Source organism: Olea europaea, unplaced genomic scaffold (assembly GCF_002742605.1).
Source record: "Olea europaea var. sylvestris unplaced genomic scaffold, O_europaea_v1 scaffold1137, whole genome shotgun sequence".
NCBI classification, from domain to species: domain Eukaryota; kingdom Viridiplantae; phylum Streptophyta; class Magnoliopsida; order Lamiales; family Oleaceae; genus Olea; species Olea europaea.
Window position 1 is genome coordinate 181,821 of NW_019228757.1, and position 24,197 is coordinate 206,017.

Genomic DNA, 24,197 nt, shown 5'->3' on the forward strand with positions numbered 1-24,197 from the left:
GTTTGAATTTGAGAAACTACTAAATTAATTATTTTAAACCGTGCTTTAGTTTATTACTTTTTATGGATTATTCGAAGATACAAATTTTGCATTAGTTAGCAAAGATTGTACTTTATCAGACATGACAGGTGAATTTTTTACTTGAACCTATTAAGACTTGGATTTCATCTTAAATGTTTAACCTTGTTAAGAGAAGTGGTCTAAACTCTTATATGATCAGCCTATATTTCGGTGTTTTATTGATGAGGGATGTATCCCTAAATATGCCTTTCAAGATGGTGGCTCTGTTTGAACAGATCAATTTTGAACTTTGTATGCTCTTTTTTAGGCTAAATTTGATCAAATCTCTTGTTGGAGTTTAATGAAATCTGATACCATATTTGAAGGTCAATCTTATTACGAGGAGTAATCCAAATTCCTGTGAGATTTATCCCTGAATAGAACCTAGTACTTATAACAGACAATAAAAACCTGTCTATCAATTTGCATTGGATGGGCGCTTGACAAGTAATTTTCAATGTCCTATAATTTGAGGTAAGGATTCATTCTGGAGCAGTAAACATTTTCATGACATCCATTTTTGTGTATTGATCTCTTCAAGTGAGTTCAGGACCACCCGTTACTCATGATCTTTCCTTGTATACAACACCCTATCACATAACACCAAATGTATGCATACCAAATTTTTCTTTTCGTAGCACCCAAAAATTTAGGTGATAAATGAACATGATATCTGTATGCATGCTTGCATCTGACACTCTATAGATAATTCATCTTGTAAATGCGATTACAAGCATCGGAAATTGATTGCTAGAAAGAACTCACTATTCTAAATTTTGGATGAATATACTGGGTGGTTTCTTTTGCATTACTCTAAGATGTGGTCTATCCTATTATGACTATTTTCACTTTTTGTTTCTTGACTTTGCTTTTTGAAAAAATGCATTGCACGTAAAAACTGTTCCGCACTGCAGTTTGTCAATAGCAAAGAGCAATCTTCATTTTTGTTTTTGAGTTATGAGAAGATTGAAGCAGGGGCGGCAAATTGCAGAGTTAGTAATACCGAATTATAAATTGGGAGAAATATTCTATATATATTATAGCTGTACAAACAAGAAGATTTGACATTAATTTAGAAATTATTGGTGCTTTCACGTGAGCTGCATTGCATAAGAGTCAAGACTACTTTTGGAAAAGTTTCACTAGCTTTCCTGGAATATCCACTTTTCTCCTTTTTACTACAAACTTCCTCTTTTCTTTTCTTTGTTATTTATAAGACTGTAACGCATGTCTAAATAATATGTTTATATGCAGTCAATTATTGGTTATTACTATCTTACTGTGTAAATCTTTATTTTCAGCAAAAAGCACTCGATGCTGCTATGAATGACATAAATAGCTCATTTGGGAAAGGAAGTGTTACAAGATTGGGAAGTGCTGGCGGTGCTCTAGTGTAGGTGTTGATCGTTGATGATAATTTTTCTGTAGCATGTCTTGTTATTATCATGGTAGTTGATTCTTATGCCTCTTTTTCCCTGTGCAGTGAAACTTTTCCTAGTGGCTGCTTAACATTAGACTTCGCTTTAGGTGGTGGCCTTCCCAAAGGAAGGATTGTAGAGGTGTTATTTTTAGTACCTTTATAATGTTATCCATCTAATTTTCTCTGGTTGCAATCGCAGTGTCTTCTTGTTTTTAGAAGTGTGACACCATAGATCTGATAATAACACTGCATTAGCATTCTACTGATGTAAATGTATCTATCATGGTGGTTCGAAACATTTACTGCCAGAACTGTTACCAGATATTTTGAGCTGCCGGATCCTGAAACTCACCTGCAGTTAGTAAAGACATTACTAGGGCCTCAACCTGTCATTTGGTTTTACTGTTAGTGGAAGGGCTAAGTGATTTAAATAATGATAGACCACTTTCTGGAGTAAATTTCAACATTTTCTCCTTTAAGAGCAAACAATTCCATTGAACTTATAAGATTGCGTGTGTATGTTCTGAAAACAATGAGTAAATGGTTGTTTTGTTCTTCAGCATTTAGCATATCAAGGAATAAGCTGCTGCTTGTTGAACCTGATAATCTTGTGCCTTTCTTTACAGATATATGGGCCAGAAAGTAGTGGGAAGACCACTCTGGCGCTCCATGCAATTGCAGAAGTGCAGGTCTAGTATGTGATTTGATTTTACTTGTATCTATGTGTGTGCAACACCTCCGAACATGCCTATACGTATATGGATGTGCATGTCTATACATATCTAAGAATTATTGAACTAATCTTTACTTAAAGAACAACTTGATTTTTTTTTTTTTAATGTTCGACCTGCAGAAGCTTGGGGGTAATGCCATGCTTGTTGATGCTGAGCATGCTTTTGATCCAGCATACTCAAAAGCATTGGGAGTCGATGTAGAGAATCTGATTGTTTGCCAGCCTGATAATGGAGAGATGGCACTAGAGAGTAATTTGCTTTCCTTGTTAAAATTGAGACTAATGATTCAAAACTATTCACGGCAGTGAGCTTTTTGTTGCGCTAGATTTACTTGAAGTAATTACAATTTATCCTGTTTTATATATTACAGTTGCGGATCGTATGTGTAGATCTGGTGCCATTGATCTTATTTGCATTGATTCTGTCTCAGCACTCACTCCACGAGCTGAAATTGAAGTATGTTATGAATTTATATTTTTTATTATGTAAAAATTTGTGATGTTCTGGAAGGCTGAAACTTTTTCATGGTGTTACTTTTTCCGTAGGGTGAAATTGGAATGCAACAAATGGGTTTGCAAGCACGCCTTATGAGTCAAGCACTGCGTAAAATGTCAGGCATTGCTTCCAAAGCTGGATGTACACTTATATTCCTAAATCAAATAAGACACAAGGTTTTTTTAGTTCAGTGGATGCTACGTTTAGAAGAGTATGGCTAATTTTTGTTACTAAGTATTTGGATGCCTGTGGATGAATGGAATTGATTTTGTGTACCAATATTCTATCCTTAGCACCTTCCATGATCTGACTTCTCCATCTCTATTTTGTATTTCTATCTGATAGCTTATGAAGATACTCTTTTGGGGTTTAACCAGATTGGTGTATTTTATGGAAATCCTGAAGTCACCAGCGGTGGAATTGCTTTGAAGTTCTTTGCATCTGTCCGACTTGAGATACGTCCAACTGGGAAGATAAAGTCGGTAAGCCGAAAATTTGCTCAATCTATTAATCTATATCTTCCCATTTTATTCTATTATTTTAATTCGAAGTGTTTGAAGACATTAGCAATGAACACATCTCTGTTTGTTTTAGGTTAAAGGAGATGAAGATATTGGAGTTAAAGTTCGGGTGAGAGTTCAAAAGAGTAAGGTGTGTAGCTCCAATGACAAGAACATGTGTCCCTGTATTACTTAATTATGTCTCTGACCATTCTGTAGGTTCCCTTAGAACTTCTTATGCTTCATGGAATCTAATTTCCCATTGAAATCTGGTCTTCTTTCTAAACATTCGTTTTCAATATAAATGACTTTTCCTAGTTTTCTGCTCTATCATACTTGAACCCACATTTTTAAATTTCTATTGATGGATGATTTTGTCAAACTTTACCTATTCTTTATTTTATATGGGCTTATTGAAAATTTCTGGTACCTAAGAGTTATTTGCCGCTTCCTCCTGAATTATGTTGTTAATACTAGGCATACTTTATTCTTCTAAATAATTTTTGTTGTAGGTGTCAAGACCTTATAAGCAAGCTGAGTTTGAAATTATATTTGGGGAGGGAGTCAGCAAGCTGGTATGGCCACATACATAGTTTTCTTTATATTGCAGTGTGGCTTGTTTCCCTTATAAATCCTTTTTATTGATCTTGAGTCCATATTCAGGGTTGCATTCTGGATTGTGCTGAAGTAATGGATATTGTCTTGAAGAAGGGCTCGTGGTACAGCTATGGAGATCACAGGTTTTATTTATCAAATATGGTTGGAACTTTTAGATGAACCTTACATGCATTGTGCTGGAACCATTAAATGATCAAACATTTATTTGTTTGATTCTTGCACTTCCAGAGAATACCAATATTGAATTTGCGTATTATTTGCTGCTAAAAACTCGCAGCTCCTTGACGAAATGCGAGTACCCTTGAGCATAAGATTTAAAAGTGTTCAAGAAGTAAAATATAGTCTGATGTATTCTTTACTCTTCGTGTAATATATATTGACAACTTTTCTCTTGATAAGGTGAAAGTGCGGTGAGGATGGGTAATTGGGTTCTGTGTAACGAGGCGGTGAAAGAAATTTGTTTGGAAATATATTTATGTCATATTAAAAACTAAAAACTGAACTCTGCGTTTCAGCTGGTATAGCATTTGGATTAGTTTAAGCTCTGTTACTTATTCCAAGTCTTTTCAATGCGATAACTGTCTTTCAATTTTATATAGTTTATTTGTTGCTCGTCTTATATTAATGTTTGAATGAAGATTGGGACAAGGAAGAGACAGAGCATTACAGTACCTGAAAGAAAATCCTCTCGTCTCCGAAGAAATAGAGAAGGTATTTTACCCACACAGCTCATCCCATAACTTGAATATTTTCTGTATGACTAAGCTCCCCCCTTCGGATTTCCTTCTAGTGCACAACTTATGATAGCTACTTGTGCTGCCGAGGACAAGAACCTTCTCAAAAATTTGCCCAATGAAAATAAAGGATTGAGTTGATTTGATAGGATAAATAAATTTATTGAACCGTATGAACCAAGACATGCATTTTCTATTTATTTCTTTTTCCATTAGTTCTGTGTCATTTTCATTTGATCAATACATGGTTATGTAAGAGAAGAAAAGAAAACTACTAATACGGTGGGTAAGGCTCTTTGAGGTATTTGCAGTCTATGATAGTATGTCTTAATTCCCTTTCGTGGCTTTCAGGTAATAATGTATTTCCTTTTCCATCGTTAAAATTTTAATGTTGCACGAGTTCTATCATTTGAATGTTTACTATTTGTGAGGAAACAAGAGGTATATTATTTATTTATCTGTGCAGAAAGTTCGATCCATGTTTATAGAGGGAATTGGACAAGTAGGGACCTCTTACATGAAGTTGTCGCCACCACAACCTCAAGAAGAAGACATTTTTGAAGAAATTCAATAAGATTAATTGAGCTTGGTTGGAAGATTGATCATCATGTGTCTGAAGAGAGGAACAAACGTTAAAATGGAAGCACAGATTAGATCCTCATTCAGTTCGGTTTGATCTGTTCAGGGTTATCCCTGTTTTGACTTTTGGAGTAACGATTGAAATGCCCATTTTACACATTAGATTTCAATAAAGCGTGTATTTTAGTTGTATTTCATGCACCCCTATGCCAATGCTAGAGAGGAAAAGAAGGGAGAGAATTTGTTCTCTTCAGGGTCTTAAGGGGTTAAAAGGGGATAGAGATGTATAAATTTTGAGATCAACTGAGAAATGCTCACTTTTCTTCTTAACCGCACTTTGAAATTTACCGTTGCCTCAGGTCCTAGAAATGCAGTTTATCATAACCTATTTTTTCTGGTTCCTTTTCTGAGTTGTGGAATTTATCTGATGCAAGAAGAAAAGTGCAACCATACACAGAACATCCATAACAAAGTATTACATATTACAGATGATTTAAGAATCCACAAAATATTGTTCTATAAAGTTTCTTGATACAAGCTAGATTGGACATTTTAATTGCTGAAATACTGGTCTACTGTGCCAAAGCACTTGTGCTGTAAACAAGAAGGGCACCTCCTGCAAGAAGACCAACCAGAGTGACAGCCCAGATTGCTAATCCAGTGGTACCTGCATTTCATTATAATATTTTTATTGTTAAAATCATTATTACATACATTTAAAAAGAAAATATCAAGAGTCTTGTTATTTGTACCCAGAGTTTGACATCCCAAGTTACCTGATGTGAATGAGGGGGTCGGGCCTCACACATTTATTGGCGTGGGGCCCTTGACCCCAATGTGAGTAGCAGGTGACCCATAGTGTCAAACTCTGGATACCTCAAACTCTGAGTACTTGTAGCAAAACTCAAATATCAAAAGCCCTTAAAACTTACGATCAATTACCTCCAACGTATACATCACCACTTGGAGACCAATCATCAGTGTTGTAAATGGGACTGCATTTCAGTCGAGACGACAAATTGAGTTGCCTTATAATTTCGAAGTAAATTGGGGAATGAAAATCATGCATATATGGCTTGTCTAGTAAAGTGAGACGTACATTATTATCGAATCATAAAGAAGTTAAAATCTTTTCAGTTGTACAATTTACCATTCATGCATGTACAATATTCACCTGTATCCGTCGACATTAGCTCCATATTTATCTACAAATTGGTAAACACCTTTTCCCTGAATCAATTTTAGTAAGAAAATGGTAAGAGTGAAATCAATGCAGAAAACACACACGTCCATGGTACATAGTTTGGTTAAACTTTTAAATGCTTATAAGCAAAGAGACTTAAGAAATGCAGATTAAAAAGTAGATAAATGTTTTGAGTTTTGAGCAATTTGTGATTAAAAATAATGTTTGATTAGCTTATAAGCTTAATTTTTTTTTTTTTTTTTACTAAACGTGTACAAGGTAGCTTACCTTGCCCTTCCTGCCAGAGGCATCCAAACCATCCGCAAGTGCCATGCCTCCATTAATTCCTAAAAAAACCATCCCAACAACCTCAGCTTCATCAACCGATTGATTCCAAAATAAAAAAAATCAAATAAAATAAATCAAATTCGACTATATAATTATGTTTCTCCTAAGTTGTCCAATTGAATAAAATAAAGTGGAGACCCTAAAGAAATTGAGTATTTACAAACGATTTCGAATAAAAAAACTAACCAAAAGGTTTGTCGGTTCTGATTTTCTTGCCACCGCTGGCTTCGACTTTGAAAGAGGAGGTTCTTGCAAGTGAGGGGAGCCCTCTTCCTCTTGGTGCAACTTTCTCAAAGGTGAATGGAGAGGGCTTTAGGCATTGTGAACTCATGACTGTGGTTGCCATGTGCTATGCTTCTTGTGCTCTGTCTTCCTAAGAATGTCCTTGATGATGATGATGATGATAATTACCAGCCACTGAGATTGACAGGTTGACACGTGGCGCTGGACTTGTGGCTTGCTTCTGGATATGGTATCAAATTGCAATCTATTTTATCAGCCATTTTTGTTACACTTGTACATCCACTATTGGCTGGAATTGGTGAATGAATTCTTTCCCATTTTTGTCTAAAAAATAAAAAATAAAATTCTGCTTTAATTTTCATTTTCAAAGCACAGGCAGGCTACAAGTGCATTACTCTGTTATTATTTAGAACATTGCAAAAGATTCATGCATCGGGATCAAGTTAAATATAACTAAGCCCTTGTTTGATCCACATTATTGAAATAAAAATACATTTTTAAATAGTATATTGATAGAAAATATATTGTTAAAAAATAAGGAAATGTTTTGTATTTGCGTGTAATATTATTTTATTAAAAATGTGTAGTTGAAATGATGTTAAATCACTATTTAAGAATTTTTTTTAAAAAATAATTTGTTTCAAACAAGGCTTAAATATAAAACGATCTATTGTGCATTGACGTTAGTCCAACACTACAAATAGTTAAGAGTTTTGTGTTAGTGCTTATTCTCTCTTGCAATATTGACACTTGACATAAAGTCATATAAAATATAATATTATGTTTATCAAAAAATAACTTAGGGTCCGTTTGATTGTAAAAATAGAATTGAGGTGGAAAGAAAACGAATTTCAGATAATTAAATTACCTATAAATTGTTTTCTCAGGAATTGTAAATTGTGTTTGATTGGTATAATTTTCCACGTGGAAAATGTTGAAATAAAAGTATTTTTTATGTTCGTTTGACTTTGTTTTACATGAAAATTGTCAATTAAAAAGATGAAATTTACTGGTATTGGGGATGAAATTTATTTTCATTGCAAAAAAAAAAAAATATATCCATCTTTTAGTGTTCGTTTAACTTTGTTTTACATGAAAATTGTCAATTAAAGAGAAATATTTTTTTATAATAATTCTTAAAATTTATTTCCATTACTTTAAAAAAAAAAAAAAGTTAATAGTAACTAGGAAAATCAATCCCCACATTCTATTCCCACAAATGCTACAAAATTACAACTCCCAAAAAAATTCAAGAATTTAATTTCCATGAAAAATAAAACACTATCAAATACACAAAAGTTAAAAATTGACATTTTAATTTCATTTTCCCTAGAAAATTAGTGCCTTACTGTATAGAAAATAAGACCTATCAAGCTGATTTGACGACGAATCAATAACATAAAGGGTGTTTGAATCTTATTTTCATGAAAAATTGTATTTTGGAATGGTAGATTGATATGAAATGTGTGATTGAAAAATAAAGAAAACTTTTTGATTTACGTATAATATTATTTTAATTAATAATGTATTATTGAAAAGAAAAGAAAGAAAAATATATTTTTAAAAGAATGAAAATCAAACAAAGCCATAATTAAAAATTTGTCATGTCATGAGGATTTTATATTCTCAACATGCTAGTACGACTCTATGTCCAGTTCAAGGACTGAAATTTTTCGAATATTTGGTGTCCAACTAAACCCTGAAGTCCCTCTACTCAAAGTGGTCAAAATATTTAGCATCGGACTTCATATTCTTTCCTAAACGCTTAAACTGATTTAAGCATCAAAATACAATCACCCTCGCTCGCATTTTTGACATTTTACGAGCTCGTTTTCTCAATAAAAGAAATAAGAGCAACCCACTTAGACCATCTCTAATGGTTAGACAAATTTGGTGGCGTAAAAACCACTCCAATAGCACACCAAATTTGGGGTACCATTATTCACTTATGCCGAATTTGGGGTAATTATATTTTTCTCATTTTATTTTCTCTTCCTTTTTACAACAAATTTTTGTTCTCTCTATGTCCATTTTTTAATCTTTTAGAATTAATAGATTTGATTTAATTTATAATTTTTTTAATATGATGGTTATTTTTATTTAATATTTATTTTTAAATTCTAATCAAGTAATAATTATTGATAAAATAAATTAAAATTGTTCATTAAAAATTCTAAAGTTACAAATTTGATAATTAGAAGTTAAGAATAAATTAGCACTAGAATATTTATTGATATAATAAATTGAAATTTTTCATTAAATATGATTTTTAATTAAATAATTTAACATAAAATTTGACGTTGGAGAATCTCAAATGATTAAGTGGTCTTAATGATTAATGCAAAGATCTCGCCACAAAACTATTCCAACAGATAAAAAGAGATAATTGCAGCAGAAGTCTCGAGCTTTTTAAATATTAGCAGAATTTCTCCTAACATTTTATTTGTTGCAACTGTCAACCCAAAACTTTTAAAATGTTACATCTTAGGCCCTTTTGAATGAAATTCGTCTGGACAAAATGACGAATTTGATATATTTTCATATAAATATAATGGCTATGAATTTGGTAGTCATTTTGCAATGTTTGTAGTATTCGTTTCAAGAAGGAAGAGGAGCGAAAGTAGCCACTATCGTGATTTTCTCAAAAAGTTCTTACACAAAAGTAGAAACATATGCAAAAAATTTGCCATAAAGGCTCTAATTCCACTTTTTATAGAAGCTATTTTGAATCATCTTCCGGCCCTCAAGGCACATCTCCAAGTGGTAAAAGGGGAGGGTGGAGAAATCCAACTTTGCTTGAGGCTGCTGCGTCAAGGGTTCGAATCCTGAAATATGGATTTGGCTCTTGGGTAAGTGCAAGTATACAAGCAGCCTTCCACCCTGTACCCTTGGAGGCATAACCTGCGATTTACCTCCCTCACGATACTCCAGAGTAGGGGTGGTGGAGGACCCTTAAGGTTAGGCTTTAACCTTTTATTTTGAATCATCTTCCTCTCAAAAAGCCTTTTTAATTAGACAAATCAATTTTTTTTTTTTTTAAACAAATTATTCAAACATGTCCAAAAACAAATTTTATAGTCTCAATTCTTTTGACTTTAAGTCCAGCCAAACAAACTTTGTGAGGCGCTCGACCCAACACTATTCCAAAAGACAAAAATACAATGAACCATTGCACGAATTACACCTTAGAAGTCATGCCATTCTTATGCAATATTATGAAATAGCTGCTACTTCTGAAGCATGTGTTGACGAGATCTGACTTTTGAAAAATTAATAATAACAAATTACTTTTGGACTTGATTTGTGTATTTTTTTATTTTTTATTTTTTTGCAAGGACTTTGTTTACTCCGAAAAGTTTTAAAAGAAAGCTGACAGCACGCAGATTTCTCAAAATGTTCTTACATAAAAATAGAAGAGCATTGCTGCACGCCCAGGCTCAAAGCCAAGGCTAAAAACAGGAGGGCCAAGTGGCGCCCCCCTATTGGAGGGGGTTCTGACCCCTATTGGAGGGGGCAGGTGTTTCTATTTTGAAAAACACTTATTGCCCAGGCTCAAAGCCAGGGCTAAAAACAGGGGGGCCAAGTGGCGCCCCCCTATTGGAGGGGGGTCTGAAATTTCAGACCCCCCTCCAATAGGGGGGCGCCACTTGGCCCCCCTGTTTTTAGCCCTGGCTTTGAGCCTGGGCAATAAGTGTTTTTCAAAATAGAAACACCTGCAAAAGCTTTGTCAAACAGAATCTAATTCTACTTTTTATAGAAGCTATCTTAAATCATCGTCCTCTCAAAAAGCTCTTTTAATTAGACAAATCATTATTTTAAATAAATTATTCAAACATGTCCAAAAACAACTTTATAGTCTCAATTCTTTTGACTCTAATAAGTCCAGCCAAACAAACTTTGAGAGGCACTCGTTTTATATTTGGCGTATTTGTCAAAGTTTTTTTAAAATTATTTTTTCTCAAAATCATTTTTAACCTCATATTTTATAGAATTCAAAACTTATCATCACTTTTTACCACACATTTTTCAAAAGTTTTATTTTGAAAAAAAAAAAATCCTTTTTCTTCTCTCTCTCTCTCTCTCTCATTTTTTTTTTTTTTTTTAATAATGGGAAACGGATTAACTTTAATTCTTTGATGACTTTCTCAAATTAATGTTTGAACTTTGAACGCGACAGTTTATTCCCCTTATCAGCATTTCGATGGCATGATGAAACACCTTCTCCTTTTTTACCAGGAAGTTTGTTCGCTGACTTGAAAACAAGTATTCTCCTCTGACTTTTTCAGATTATTTAATATTATTTTATTGAATAACGTATAATTAGAAAATAACAAAAAGTTATAAATTTACATATAATATTATTGTATTAAAGAATATGTTATCAATAGAAAAAATATATTTTAAAAATAATGAAGATCAAACAAGGACTTAATGCACTCATATATTAAAATCAAACTTTCATTTTAATCACACGTTTTGTGAGTTGTATAATTTCTATATACTTATTCACTACTCATTTATATCAATTTATAATTTCAACAACTTATAATTTCTCCAAAAGAAACATTTATAGATCATGTTTGAATTTCATAATAATCTTCTTATAATTTAAAATCAAAGTAAACTAATAATTTTAATCATATATTAACAACTTGAATTTATTTATTATTCACCTATTTCGTGAGACATATTACTTATCTTCATTATAATCACATTACAATTTTTTCAAACAAGAGAATAAAATAATTTTTCTTATATGACTTTTTACAGTATGTTTTAATAATTGGACGAGCTAAAATCTTTGATTAAAAATAACAGGAAAATTACATTGTTTGTTTCCAACTTATTGCCTAAATATTAAGTTGTTCATTGGCATTTTAGAAGTCGCACACAATTCATGTTTCATGAAGAAAATGTTAATCGATCTCTAATAAATTGTCACGTGGGCATCGTTAAATTGTCTCTTTCAAATTTTTGGATAGCTCCGCAAGTTGAAAAACAAAATTTCATTTCATAAAGTTGAACATGTCGCATGAGATCAAATCATTATGGACTATCAATGTTGATGGAAAAATTAAAAATATTAGGGTGTATTTGATTGCAAGCATTAAAAGAAAATAAATTAGAGGTAATTCAATTGTCTGGAACTTATGTTCATGAAAATTGTCAATTAAATGTGTTTGATTGATTTAATTTTCAATCTATAAAATATTATACATGTCGAATTTTCATTGGTGCGTAGATGAGAGAGAGGAAGAGAGTGAATTTTCTGAAAAATAAAATTTTATTCCCCTTAAAGAAAATATTTTTTTTGATTTTGAGAAAAATATGGCTAAGTGATCAAAAGTAGGAAAATGTTTTCTATAGCAAAAAAAATGTCAGTCAAACAGTACTAAGGTAGAAATTTTGGTGAAAAAGTAAAATTTTCATGAAAAATATTGACAATTAAATGTACTCTTAATTATTTAAGAATGAACGAATTTGTCAAAATTCAACTTCTCCATTTAAACACTGAAATTACTTTTAAATTACCAAAAAGTAAACGTCAAACCAATTTTAAAAACGTGCAACCTGTTTTAAAAACTGGTTTTGTGAAGTGATCACTTAGGTCAAGAGTCATGACGCACGCATGCTTAGTTGCTTACCTCATGTATATGGCGCTGAAGGAAATGAAAGTCTCATTTGGCAGACGGCCAGACCATAAATCTCTATAACGTATAGATGTTTCAGCACTTCATTTTTTCTTCGTTAGTACTTTTATTTTCATATTCTGTTGCAGTTGCAGTTGCCCCTCAAGATTTTCTTAACCCCCTGAAGCTCTCGATTTCACCTGCTTACTTTTCTGTTTTCCGAGGTATTTTTCTCATCTGGGTTTCCATATATTTATTTCTTTGATTTTTTATTTATTTATTTATTTATTTTATTTTTTTTTGTTACTGGGTTTTGGTTCTGTGTATTACTCTAAATTGAGGAGGTGATCTTGATTTGCACACTCCATCACAGATTTTATTTTAGGTTGGAGCTGCTTTTTTAAGGGCAAAATTAATACATGAAAATGGTACTGATTGGAAATGTAAACTTCGTATAATTAATTAAAAGAAGAATCTTCCACTCGGAAATCAGAATAATAACCGAGAAACATTGATAAAATTGGAAATCGGAAAGAGTTGGAATTGTGTTTCTCCAATTCGGTACTCGAACAAATTTGGTTTTCGCTTTTGTTTTGTTTATGAAACTTGCTAGTTTAGCTGCCGGGAAAATCATTTTTCGGTGGGTAAAAAATGCCTCAGTTATCAAAAACCCAAATGTTTCAGAAAAGCCAACACGGCGACTTAGTTTCAACTATATGTTGTAATGCGTATAAAAGAATTGCAAAACCTCCTCAGAAGGAACCTTCGCAATTATAGAGAAATCGTTTCTGAATTTTTACCAGTCTTATGTGTTGCACAATAATTCTTGTTGAAAAGCTATATCTAACGACGACAAACAATCAACTACTAACAATCTGAATGAAAATTGAGAGAGAGAAGCTTGCAATTGTATAATGTATTCAATAACATTGTGGTTGAATACGAAGCATTACACTCTTTATATAGGGTTTAATATACTGTAGCTAAGGTAACAAACAGTATACAGAAAATTAAAATATTTGGAAATAAAGAAATCCTTATTTTGACTCCTTCTTGAATAAACATTTAATGCTCCATCAATATCATTTCCATTCTAAGTTTAAAAATTTTAAACTTCATGATATTTTATTGTCTTTGTAAGGAAGGAATTCCCATTTTAGTATTACTTTGGGTGTATATTATGAGGTCCTGAAAGATTAACAAGCGAATAAATATGAACTCCAAACCCCTATACTGTATCAAGTCAAGTGATACATTTCATGGACTATCTATTACTCTTTCAAAGTTTTAAGTTAGTCAATGATGTAAAAACATGTATTTTAATTTCATGTTTTGCTAAGCTTGACTAGTAGTACTTTTAAGCTTCTTTTTTGCCAAACATATCATAAAAGTAACCTTTTTACTAACAAAACTTACTTTTTGCCAAATATGCTCTTAATTATCACCTAGCTTCACATCTGAGTGAACAAGCATATGCAAACCTGTAATAAATTTGAACCTCTGAAGGAGATATGGCTCAAAATTCCCAGACAAACATCTTGTAGCATGTCTCAAGTATGAATTTTAATGCCACAGAAATTGGAAGGAGTGATCTGTTTTACTTGTATAAATTATTATTGGACCAGCACTTGCAGGATTGTAATTGTATCAATTCATTCTTTCACAACCCTTTGTTTGACAGATATCTAATTTGTTTGGGTTCTTATGAGTTTCTATTTTAATTTAGTACTAAATAGAATCTGTATGAATCAATTTGGCAGGCTGTGTTTTGTTTCACTGAAGCAATTCCAGTGTAGTTCCCAATAGGGAAGTCATTGGTGAACCCTTTAGTGATGACTTCTTGCTTTTCTTTCTTATGTGGTAGAAGATCGAATCCACCAACAAGACATTCATCCGAGCTTGGTGACGGTAAACTCCAACGTAATATCTTGGAATAGATCTTATCTAGACCTTTATTTATAAGTTTTCTTTAGCACTTGAACAGGCAGTGCATAAGTCGTTTTCTTTTAACCTATTTGTTGTGCATATTTAGAATATTCTACTGATGTTGAATCATAAACAGAGCTCCCTGGTGTCCACAATGTTGTACTTTACTCCTACAAAGAGCTGAGAAGGGCTACTAATGATTTTAGTCCGACCAATAAAATTGGGGAAGGGGGGTTTGGTTCTGTTTATAAGGTAGACTCTCCTTCCTATTACACAGTGTTAATTAATGATCTTTGCAGTTTGGAGAATGACGTTGTTTCTATTGAAAAATAGGGAAAAATATGGAATGAGAAAATGGCTGCCATAAAAGTTCTCTCTCCCGGATCAACACAAGGAGTAAAAGAGTTTCTAACAGAGATTCAAGTGATCTCTGATGTACAGCATGAAAATTTAGTTAAGCTTTATGGATGTTGTGTTGAAGGAAATCACAGAATTCTCGTTTACAACTACCTAGAGAATAGCAGCCTCGCACAAACGCTTATTGGTATAATCACTTTTTCTTAAATTACTGACTTCATAGTTCGTGCAAAAGAAAATAATTTCACCAGCTAAAAAATTTTGAAACAATATTTTTCCCCCTTAAAATAAAGAGAAATGAATCTGATGCTGTTAAACGTTGTGCTTTAGGTGGACGTCATAGTAGCATCCAGTTTAGCTGGCAAACACGGGTTAAAATTTGTGTTGGAGTTGCAAAGGGACTTGCTTATCTTCATGAGGAAGTGAAACCGCCTATTGTCCATCGGGATATCAAAGCTAGCAATATTCTTCTCGACAAAGATTTGAGCCCTAAGATTTCAGATTTCGGTCTTGCAAAGCTCATCCCTGTCGACATGACTCATGTCAGTACGCGTGTGGCAGGAACCATGTGAGTAGTAAAATTCCTACTAGATGTGTTGAAAGCATGTTTTTGTATGCTCTAATCGTCGTGTTGAAGTTTACAGAGGGTCTAAGAGCATGTTTGGCTGTGCTTGAAAGTAAGTCAAACTTATATTTAAGTTACTTATTTTGCCAATCCTAATTATAGAGTTACTCTCTGGAAAAGTAGTTTTTTAAGCACAGTCAAACATGCTAGCAAGAAGTGAATTTCATATTCTATAGAGCTGAGCTGATATCTGTCTTAGCCCTGTTTCTCATGTCGTGATTTATTACCTGAATCTATGCCTATTGTGCAGAGGTTACTTAGCACCAGAATACGCAATGAAAGGCCAGCTTACATGCAAGGCTGATATTTACAGTTTCGGTGTTCTTCTCATCGAGATAGTCAGTGGTAGATGCAACACGAACTCATGGTTACCAGCTGAAGAAAAATATATTCTTGAAAGGGTATTAAAAACAATGCATACATCACATTCTTTTTTACCATTGCGTAAATATTTCATATTCTGATATACTATTAATGAGCTCTTTCTAGAAGGTCTTTTAAAAACTTGTTTAAGTCATATCAAGAGTTAAATTGTAGCTCTAAAAGTAATGCTAAAAAAGGGGTCGTATTATTTCTGTACTTTTCATATTGCATAAGCCTTTGATATCCTACTAGATAGCTATTTTCTGAGACATGTAGATGACTGAAATTGTGTTCCAGGCATGGCAACTTCATGAAAGACGGGAGATTGTATCACTAGTAGATACAGCACTTAATGGAGATTTCGACCCTGAACAGGCTTGCAGATTCTTAAAGATCGGTCTTATCTGCACTCAAGATTTTCCAAAACTTCGACCATCTATGTCGACTGTTGTCCAAATGCTAACCAGGGAGAAGGATTTTGATGAAAATAAGATAACAAAGCCGGGATTAATCACAGATCTCATGGACCTAAACATTAAAAGTGCCCCTAAAACCAAAGCTCAAATCAATCACAGCCCTTCCAATTTCGTATCATCTGGCTCTGATAATTTGGACTCTTCAACTTTGTCCCCAGGACCTTCTTCTCAGGCCACCTTCACATTTACAGAAGTATATGATAGGAGCGTTTGAATTGAAAAAAATCCTGCTTAGTCTTACGATTTTGTGAAGATTGGTTAGATTGTATAAAAATTGTTGTATTTATTTATTTTATTTTTTTTAATTGAGTTTTAAGGTTTGTATTTTTTGAACTTTTCGGGATATACATTGGTGCCATATGAATTCACTGGTAGGTAACAAATTTAATTCTAATTTTGAGAGTTACCATAAATTTATTTGCCAATGAATTGATGTCATGTCACCTATGTTTAGCATAAGATAAGCACATATTGTACATAAATTCATAATTAAATCAAGAAATGTTATTGTAGAATTTACTTCTAACCCTATTTTTATTAAATAATGATATATGCCGATCACTTACTAATTTCCAATTTTTATGTTACTTTTTATTAGTTAATTTGGATCGTAAATGGATCAAATTTTAGTATAGAATGCAAATTCAAAGGTTACTTATTCTTATTAAATTAAATTAAAATTAATCATTTCATTATATATTTATTGAGATTAGTGGAAACATCTTAAAATAATTAAATAGAAAATTGTTATCTCTATATAATCTTAAAATCCCATGAGATAACTAACAATTCATTCATCATTGATTATGATACAGTAACATGACGAATATTTGTTATTAGCGTACCTCGATTTTGTCTCAATCAATAAGTATAGTCCAGGTTAATAATCTCAATACAATTTGGGTCTGCGCCCACTTAAAGCCAACCCAAAGGATTGGGTACAATAATATAATGAATACTTACCATTTATGCCAATATAAAAGCTATTGCCTATTAGCTTAGTTTGACCTGGTATATAAATGATTGATAAGTTTACTTTACGTTAACCCAAAAAAAAAAAAAAAAGGTTGAACTCCAATTTTGAGGGCTCCACCGTCCCGTTCTTGGAGAATCGTGAGGGAGGTAAATCGAGGGATGTATCCCAACAGATCAGGGAACAAGAGTTTGCCCGTACACTGGTGCCCACAAAGAGTCCAATTTCATATATCAGGAATCGAACCCTCACACTACGACTGCCAGCAAGGCTGAGACTACCTCACTCCTGTCCTTTGCACTACCGAATTATGCCCCGGGGGGCTACTTTATGTCAACCATTTTAAATGCATTTAAGGGTGTCAAGTGGAACAAACTGCTGATCGACTCGCCTAGCCTCACATATGAGTCATGGGCGCGAACTGGGTGGGGAAATCCTTGTGCGAGCTAATGGTGGCTGAGCTAATAGGTTGGCCAAGCCCTAAAAAAATTGAGACAATTGTCATTGCTACATTTTGCAGTCGTGGAAGGTCTAAAATTGTTATTTCAAGTAGTTGTTGAACGATAGCATGAAAATTTCAATTTGAATTTTTAAATATTTTCTTTGCATTTCAATTTTTTGCCTTGAGATTTTGCTTATAAGAAGGCAGTGACATTGCCGTCAATTTTCACATAATTTATGCTCTCATTACACATTCTCTAAATTTCTTATTTTGATACAATATCTGCTCTCATCACTCTCACAAGTGTTTGATTGAATTTTTTTCTAATATTAACATTTTTTGGTATTGATATTAGTATACCACTTCGAAAAAGAACTTTCACTATTGCTACTTCTATATTTTTTGTTGTATAATTATACCATGTAATTTATGTAATAGCGAACCCAATATCATCGTTTTCAGACGAAATAATTTATTCGGTTTCTTGCCTAAATTTCAAAGATTATGGTTCGGTAATATAAAAAAGAATTAATGTTAATTTATTTTTTTTATTTTGTAAACTATAGAGATAATATTTATTTAGTTTTTGATTCTACATATTCTCATTATGGTAATTGGTACGTTTATCTGGTAATATAATATCTTAATGATAATAATTTGACTCTTACAAAGAAATTGTTAACTACATTGAATTGGATGAACTTAATTGTCACGTTGCATAAATTATTTCACATTCTTTATAAGACTTTAATTTGATAAATAATTTATTTAACATTTCATGTATTCCATGTATTGTTAATAATAGTATTTTCACGATATCTATGCATTTATTTTTTCTATTATTATTTTTTTAAATCCTTGCAGAGCATTTGAATATGATTGTTATGTTAAGTGTTTACTATCATGATACAACTTGATGCTTATATAGGTAAATTAGGGAGTGCAAAATTGGAATATGGGGTGTAAACACCATTTTCAATGTAACTTTCACCATTCTCGAAATCATAGTTGTTAAAATTGAGATCTCGATCCAGATGAGTAATGCTATTCGTAGTCGCTCACTGTGATAGTCGCCCTACGTGGCATACACATGACATGTGATTATTTGATGCATTAATATGGTAGTTTTTTTATTCATTAATACATCAAATAACCACCTGCCATGTGTATGCCACGTAGGGCGACTGCCGCAGTGAGCGACTGCAAATAACATTATTCCGATCCAGATAGTGGTCCAGTCTAAGTGCATTAATTGATCAAGTAAGCAAAGAAACTCGTCAAGAACCGTTGAACTACACAATAATCGTCTGGTTCGATGGATTTAAAAGGGGATCGAAATCAGTTCAATGTGTGAACCAAATGGTTACCAAAGTGCAGTATAACATTTTATGTTCAATTAGCAATGACAGTGATTTGAACTTGAGTTTCCAGCATGAAATTTCAGTTCCTTCACCATTTTGATAATTGATGAAACTTTGTAATATGGTATGAGCTAATTTTTTTGTTTAGATTTAGGAATTTATTTATTTTTTGGATTTCAAAAACATACTTTAATTAAAATTAAGAGCTAACAATTACCCACTGGTTGAACCACTGATCCAGTAATCCAACAATTTTTTTTGAATTGACTATCGGATCGGGCCTAATAACTATTCCAAAAACAGCAGCGGAGTTCAAATTCAAATTTTTGACTTGGATTTTGAATCGAAGTGTAACAGTCTTGAACCTTTGATTTGTTATAGAAATTAAATGACTACGTTTCGTTATCAAATTCAAATAAAGTTGTTTTGACCGATGATGAATGGAATATATGCATTTTATTTTATAATCTGTTTAACGTATTTTGACTTTTATGCAATGTGAATCTCGTTTCCTCAATTTAAATTCTGTTTTATATATATAAGGTGAAGATTCTTTGTTATTACAAGTATTGTCAGGATGGACAACACTTTCATAAATATTTTTTGACGTGCACCATTTATTTATTTCCTAGCTACATTGTTCAATCCTTTTCTCAAATTATGCGGCATCGAATATTGATTTCAGTTACTTCAAAATAATTTAAAATTTATTTTGAAATAAATATATTGTTGATACGAGAAAAAATTATAGAATTTTGGGAGAATTGCTCTATCTTGAACTATACAAATTTAACTTTTTTCTGATTTGAAATATATAAAATTCATACGCTTTGAGCACCTATATGAAACAAGACATTAGTAGGGATCGACTTCTTCAACTTACTACAATGGAGAATGTACAACGATATTGATACCCAATATCATTCAGTATTTACATTATCCACGGCATTATCGGCACTAACAAACATTCTATAATGAAAACCATTTTTATAAATTTTGGACTGATAGGTGGGTGCTGCACGCCTCGTCCTGCGATGTCGTCGACCTCTCAAGGGCCCTGATGAGCCAAAGCGCGAGGACATTTGACCTCGCATTGGAGCATAGGGAGGTCTTCACTGACTTCCAAATGAGGACCATGTCCTCAGAAAAGAAGCTGACCTTTGCTGAGGAGGAGTTGAAGAGGTTGAGGGCCGAGGTAAAGGAGACAAATGCCCAAAAAGTTGAAGACGCTGCCAAGTTGGAATTTGCCTTGGTCCAAATAGAGGCCTTGAAGAAGGAGGCATATGAGTCTCAGTGTGAGGTGACCTCCCTCACTAAAAAGGTGAAGACGTCAAATAATCATCAGAAGGTCACTGTTGAGGCACTGGAAAAAGTAAACCTTGAGCTTGCTGGGGCCAAGGATGCATATAACTTTCTGAATGACCAAATAAAATGGCATGTTGATGAACTTGCCAAGGCGAGGGAGGCAACCAAGGTGGCGGGAAGGAGGTAGTTAAAGAGTTCATTGCCAATTTCCACAACACTGAGGAGTACCGAAGTTTCAGCTCATACTGGAGGAACTTCGGCTACGTTGAAGTGATGGAGAGGGCTGAGGAACTTTACCCAGGCTACGACCTATCTCAACTTAGGTCTGAGTTTTTGGATGAGGTACCTCAGACCCCAGCAGAAGAAGCAGTAAGGGAAGAAGCAGTAGAAAGGACTGAAGAGGGGCCTGACGCTCAGGTTGTTGAAGCTCCTGCTGCAGAGGCGCTCCTTCCATCATCCGAAACTTAGTTTAGGATTCCTTTTTAATTTATATCAATATACTGGCCTTAAGCCCACCTCTTGTAATGTACTCAATATTAATGAATGTCATGTTTTGCAAAGTTTTGCTTTCTTTTCAATATCAAGTGTATGCACCTCGGTAAATAATCAAGCATAAGTTTGAGTTAGAAATCTAAACTTGACATCTTGCTTCATGGTGAGCTAATAATCAAGCCATATAAATGATGACTTAATGAGTTGCACTTAGGTTATTTGACTGAATCTTTCCATTGAGTTCGAATTGAGGTAAAGTGATGGTGGATGAGATATACATGTTGAGGCTTCTCTCTTAGATGTTCAACCTTGCCAAAAGGAGGTATGTGAAGCGAGCCTCGGAGTTCAGGCGAAGTGATCCCAAAGTTGGGAATCGGGACCTCTCCTTCGAGGCTTCAACGCTTCTCTACATGATGGATGGTCCAGCCATGTGGACACTTTTCCCTTTAGCGTTCAGCCTCACCAAAGAAAGACATGTAGAGTGAGTTTCGAAGTTCAGGTGAGGTGACCCCAGAGTTGGGGATCAAGACCTCTCCTCCGAGGCTCCCATGCTTCCTCACATGGTGGATGGTGTAGCCATGTAGAGGCTTCTTCCTTTAGCGTTCAGCCTTGCCAAAGGAAGACATGTGGAGTGAGCCTCAGAGTTTAGGCGAGGTGACCAGGACCTCTCTTCCGAGGCTCCCATGCTTCCCTACATGGTGGATGGTGCAGCAATGTAGAGGCTTCTTCCTTTGACATTCAGCCTCGCCAGAAAAAGGCATGTGGAGTGAGCTTGGAGTTCAGGTGAGGTGACCCCAGAGTTGGGGATCAGGACCTCTCCTCCGAGGCTCCCACACTTTGAGAGTAGAATCTGATTTTAAATGACATTTTATTGAAGTTGAAAACCTATTACATAAGCTGAGAAAGGTCGTCCACCGATGTAGTACAATCATTGGTAGTAAATTTCAAGATGTTCAATGTTCCATGGACGAGGCTATGCCCTGTCGTCCATGTCTTCAGTTCTGTAGGTGCCAGGTTTGAGTTCTTCTTTGATTCTATAAGGACCTTCCCAGTTTGGACCCATGGTACCTTCGCCAGGCCCTTTGGAGGAGAGGAAGACTTTCCTAAGGACTAGGTCATTATTCGAAAGGATCCCTTCTTCACCTTGGAGTTGAAATATTTAGTCATTTTCCTTTGGTAAGTAGCAAGCCTCAGCTGGTAGTCATCTCTTCTTTCATCAATGAAGTCGAGGTTGAATCTCCATAGCTCGTCATTAGTTATTTCCCTGAAGTATAGGCGACGAGGCGATGGTAAACCGACCTCGATAGGGCTCATGGCTTCTGTCCCATAAGCCATGAGGAAAGGAGTTTCTTCTGTAGGAGTTTTGGTGATAGTTCGGATTGCCCAAAGCACTCGGGGCAACTCATCAACCTAGGTTTCCTTTGATGCATCCAGCTTCCTTTTGAAGACGTGTTTGATAGTCTTGTTTACAGCCTTCACTTGGCCATTGGCTTGAGGATGATGAGGCGTTGAGAAGTGCTTCTTGATTCTGAGTTCTTTGCATAGGTTCCTGACCTTCTTATTGTCGAATTGTCTTCCATTGTTTGAAACTATGGAATGGGAAATTTCGAACTGGCATTTGATGTTCTTCCAAAAGAATTTGGAGGTGTTTGCTTCCGTGATTTTTGATAGCGGTTCGGTCTCAACCCACTTCGTGAAGTAATCAATGGCCACAATGATGAAGTTCACGCCTCCTCTGCCCTTAGGTAGGGGACCTATCAGGTCCACGCCCCACTTGGAGAAGGGCCATAGGCTGGAAATGGTAGTTAGATCCTGCGAAGGTTGCCTCTGAATGGGAGAGAACCATTGTCACTTGTCACATTTGCGCACGAATTGAAGCGCATCCTTTTTCAAGGTGGGCCAATAGTACCCTTGTCTCAGTACCTTTTGTGCCAAGGCTAGTCCTCCTGAGTGATTGCCACAAACATCTTCGTGGATTTCTCTTAGAATGTAGTGGACTCGTCTCTTCCCACGCAGCGAAGAAGTGGAGAGGAAAAGCTTCTTTTGTAGAGTACGTCATCAACGTAGAGGAAATGAGCTGATCTCCTTCTCAGTTTGTAGGCTTCATCTTTGTTAGTTGTCAGGACCTAGTCTTTTAGGTAGGCTATAATTGGTTGCATCCAGGCGGGGGTCCTTCCGACCCACATCAGTTTAGGAACCTCGGTAGACGACGTGATGAGGTGCTCAATTGGTACTATTGCAAGTAGTTCGGAGTCCTTACTGCTTGCGAGTTTAGAGAGTGCATCTTCATGTGCATTCTCGAGGCAAGGGATTTGTATTATTTCGAATTTTTCAAAAAATGGGAGGAGGTTCATCACCATCTTTAAGTAGGAGGACATGGTTTTATCCCTAGCTGAAAAACTGTCATTCACTTGGCTTACCACCAACTGGGAGTCGCTGTTGATACGCAGCCTCCTTACTTGCATTTCTTTGGCCAATCTAAGGCCTGCGAGGAGTGCCTCATACTCAGCTACGTTGTTGGTGACCTTAAATTCGAACCTCACAGCTGTGTTCAACTTGTGACCTTCTGCTCTGACAAGGACTACTTCAGTTCCCAAACTTATGTCTCCAGTCGAACCATCCACGAACAAGTTCCACACGGGAGGCTCAACGGTTCCATAATCTCTTTCACCTCGGGTACATTGACGAACTCTGCTACAAAATCAGCTAAAGCTTGGCCCTTGATGACTGCCCTTATTTTAAAGATGATGTCAAATTCACTTAACTCCACTGCCCATTTTAGTAGTCTTCCTGAGGCATCCGGCTTCTGTAGCTCTTGCCTCAAAGGAAAGTTGGTCAGCACGTGAATGGTGTGTGCCTGGAAGTAAAGCCTCAGCTTCCTAGAAGCTGTGATCAAAGATATAGCTAGCTTTTCTATATTGGGATAGCGAGTTTCTGGAGATAGGAGTGTCTTGCCGGTATAGTACACAGGGAGTTGGGTGGCTCCTTTCTCTCGGGTCAGGACCACGCTAATGGCCTCATTGGAGACGGTCAGGTATAGTTGGAAGATATCGCCGGGCTTAGGCTTGAAGAGGAAGGGGGCCTGCCTTAGATGCCTCTTCAGGCCTTAGAAGGCCTCTTCACACTCCTCATTCCATTCAAACTTCTTTCTGGCTTTCAATATCTTAAAGAACGGGAGGCATTTATCAATGGCCTTGGAAACGAAGCGGCTGAGGGCTGCCACTCGTCTCGTTAGGCTTTGGACTTCCTTGGGTTTTTGGGGTGATCTTATCTCGAGCAAGGCATTGATTTTTTCGGGATTGGCTTCGATCCCTCTTTGGTTGACCATGTACC

General features: G+C 35.0%; 3 protein-coding genes across 4 annotated transcripts; 2 read left to right on the forward strand and 1 right to left on the reverse strand.

The window, feature by feature from the left end:
• The first annotated feature begins 351 nt into the window (after positions 1-351).
• LOC111373504 (DNA repair protein recA homolog 1, chloroplastic) lies at positions 352-5,487 on the forward strand. Its single transcript, XM_022996035.1, has 13 exons — positions 352-534; positions 1,362-1,453; positions 1,544-1,619; positions 2,107-2,169; positions 2,334-2,463; positions 2,585-2,670; positions 2,760-2,885; positions 3,087-3,191; positions 3,304-3,360; positions 3,722-3,784; positions 3,873-3,949; positions 4,466-4,538; positions 5,028-5,487. Exons 2-13 carry the CDS (start codon positions 1,383-1,385, stop codon positions 5,133-5,135), a joined length of 1,035 nt encoding a protein of 344 aa, XP_022851803.1. The 5' UTR covers positions 352-534; positions 1,362-1,382; the 3' UTR covers positions 5,136-5,487.
• An 87-nt stretch (positions 5,488-5,574) lies between these two features.
• Positions 5,575-7,062, reverse strand: LOC111373505 (photosystem II 10 kDa polypeptide, chloroplastic-like). The gene is made up of 5 exons (XM_022996036.1): positions 6,858-7,062; positions 6,612-6,670; positions 6,315-6,370; positions 6,083-6,135; positions 5,575-5,807 (listed from the first exon to the last, which is right to left on the reverse strand). Exons 1-5 carry the CDS (start codon positions 7,015-7,017, stop codon positions 5,713-5,715), a joined length of 423 nt encoding a protein of 140 aa, XP_022851804.1. The 5' UTR covers positions 7,018-7,062; the 3' UTR covers positions 5,575-5,712.
• Positions 7,063-12,497: 5,435 nt separating this feature from the next.
• LOC111373506 (cold-responsive protein kinase 1-like) lies at positions 12,498-16,685 on the forward strand. Of its 2 annotated transcripts, none has more exons than XM_022996037.1 (7): positions 12,498-12,768; positions 14,305-14,464; positions 14,607-14,722; positions 14,804-15,014; positions 15,158-15,395; positions 15,703-15,853; positions 16,113-16,685. In XM_022996037.1, exons 2-7 carry the CDS (start codon positions 14,377-14,379, stop codon positions 16,503-16,505), a joined length of 1,197 nt encoding a protein of 398 aa, XP_022851805.1. In that variant the 5' UTR covers positions 12,498-12,768; positions 14,305-14,376; the 3' UTR covers positions 16,506-16,685. The 2 variants fall into 2 exon arrangements, with proteins under 2 accessions (XP_022851805.1, XP_022851806.1); XM_022996038.1 differs by having other exon boundaries at positions 14,305-14,452.
• The last annotated feature ends 7,512 nt before the right edge of the window (positions 16,686-24,197 follow it).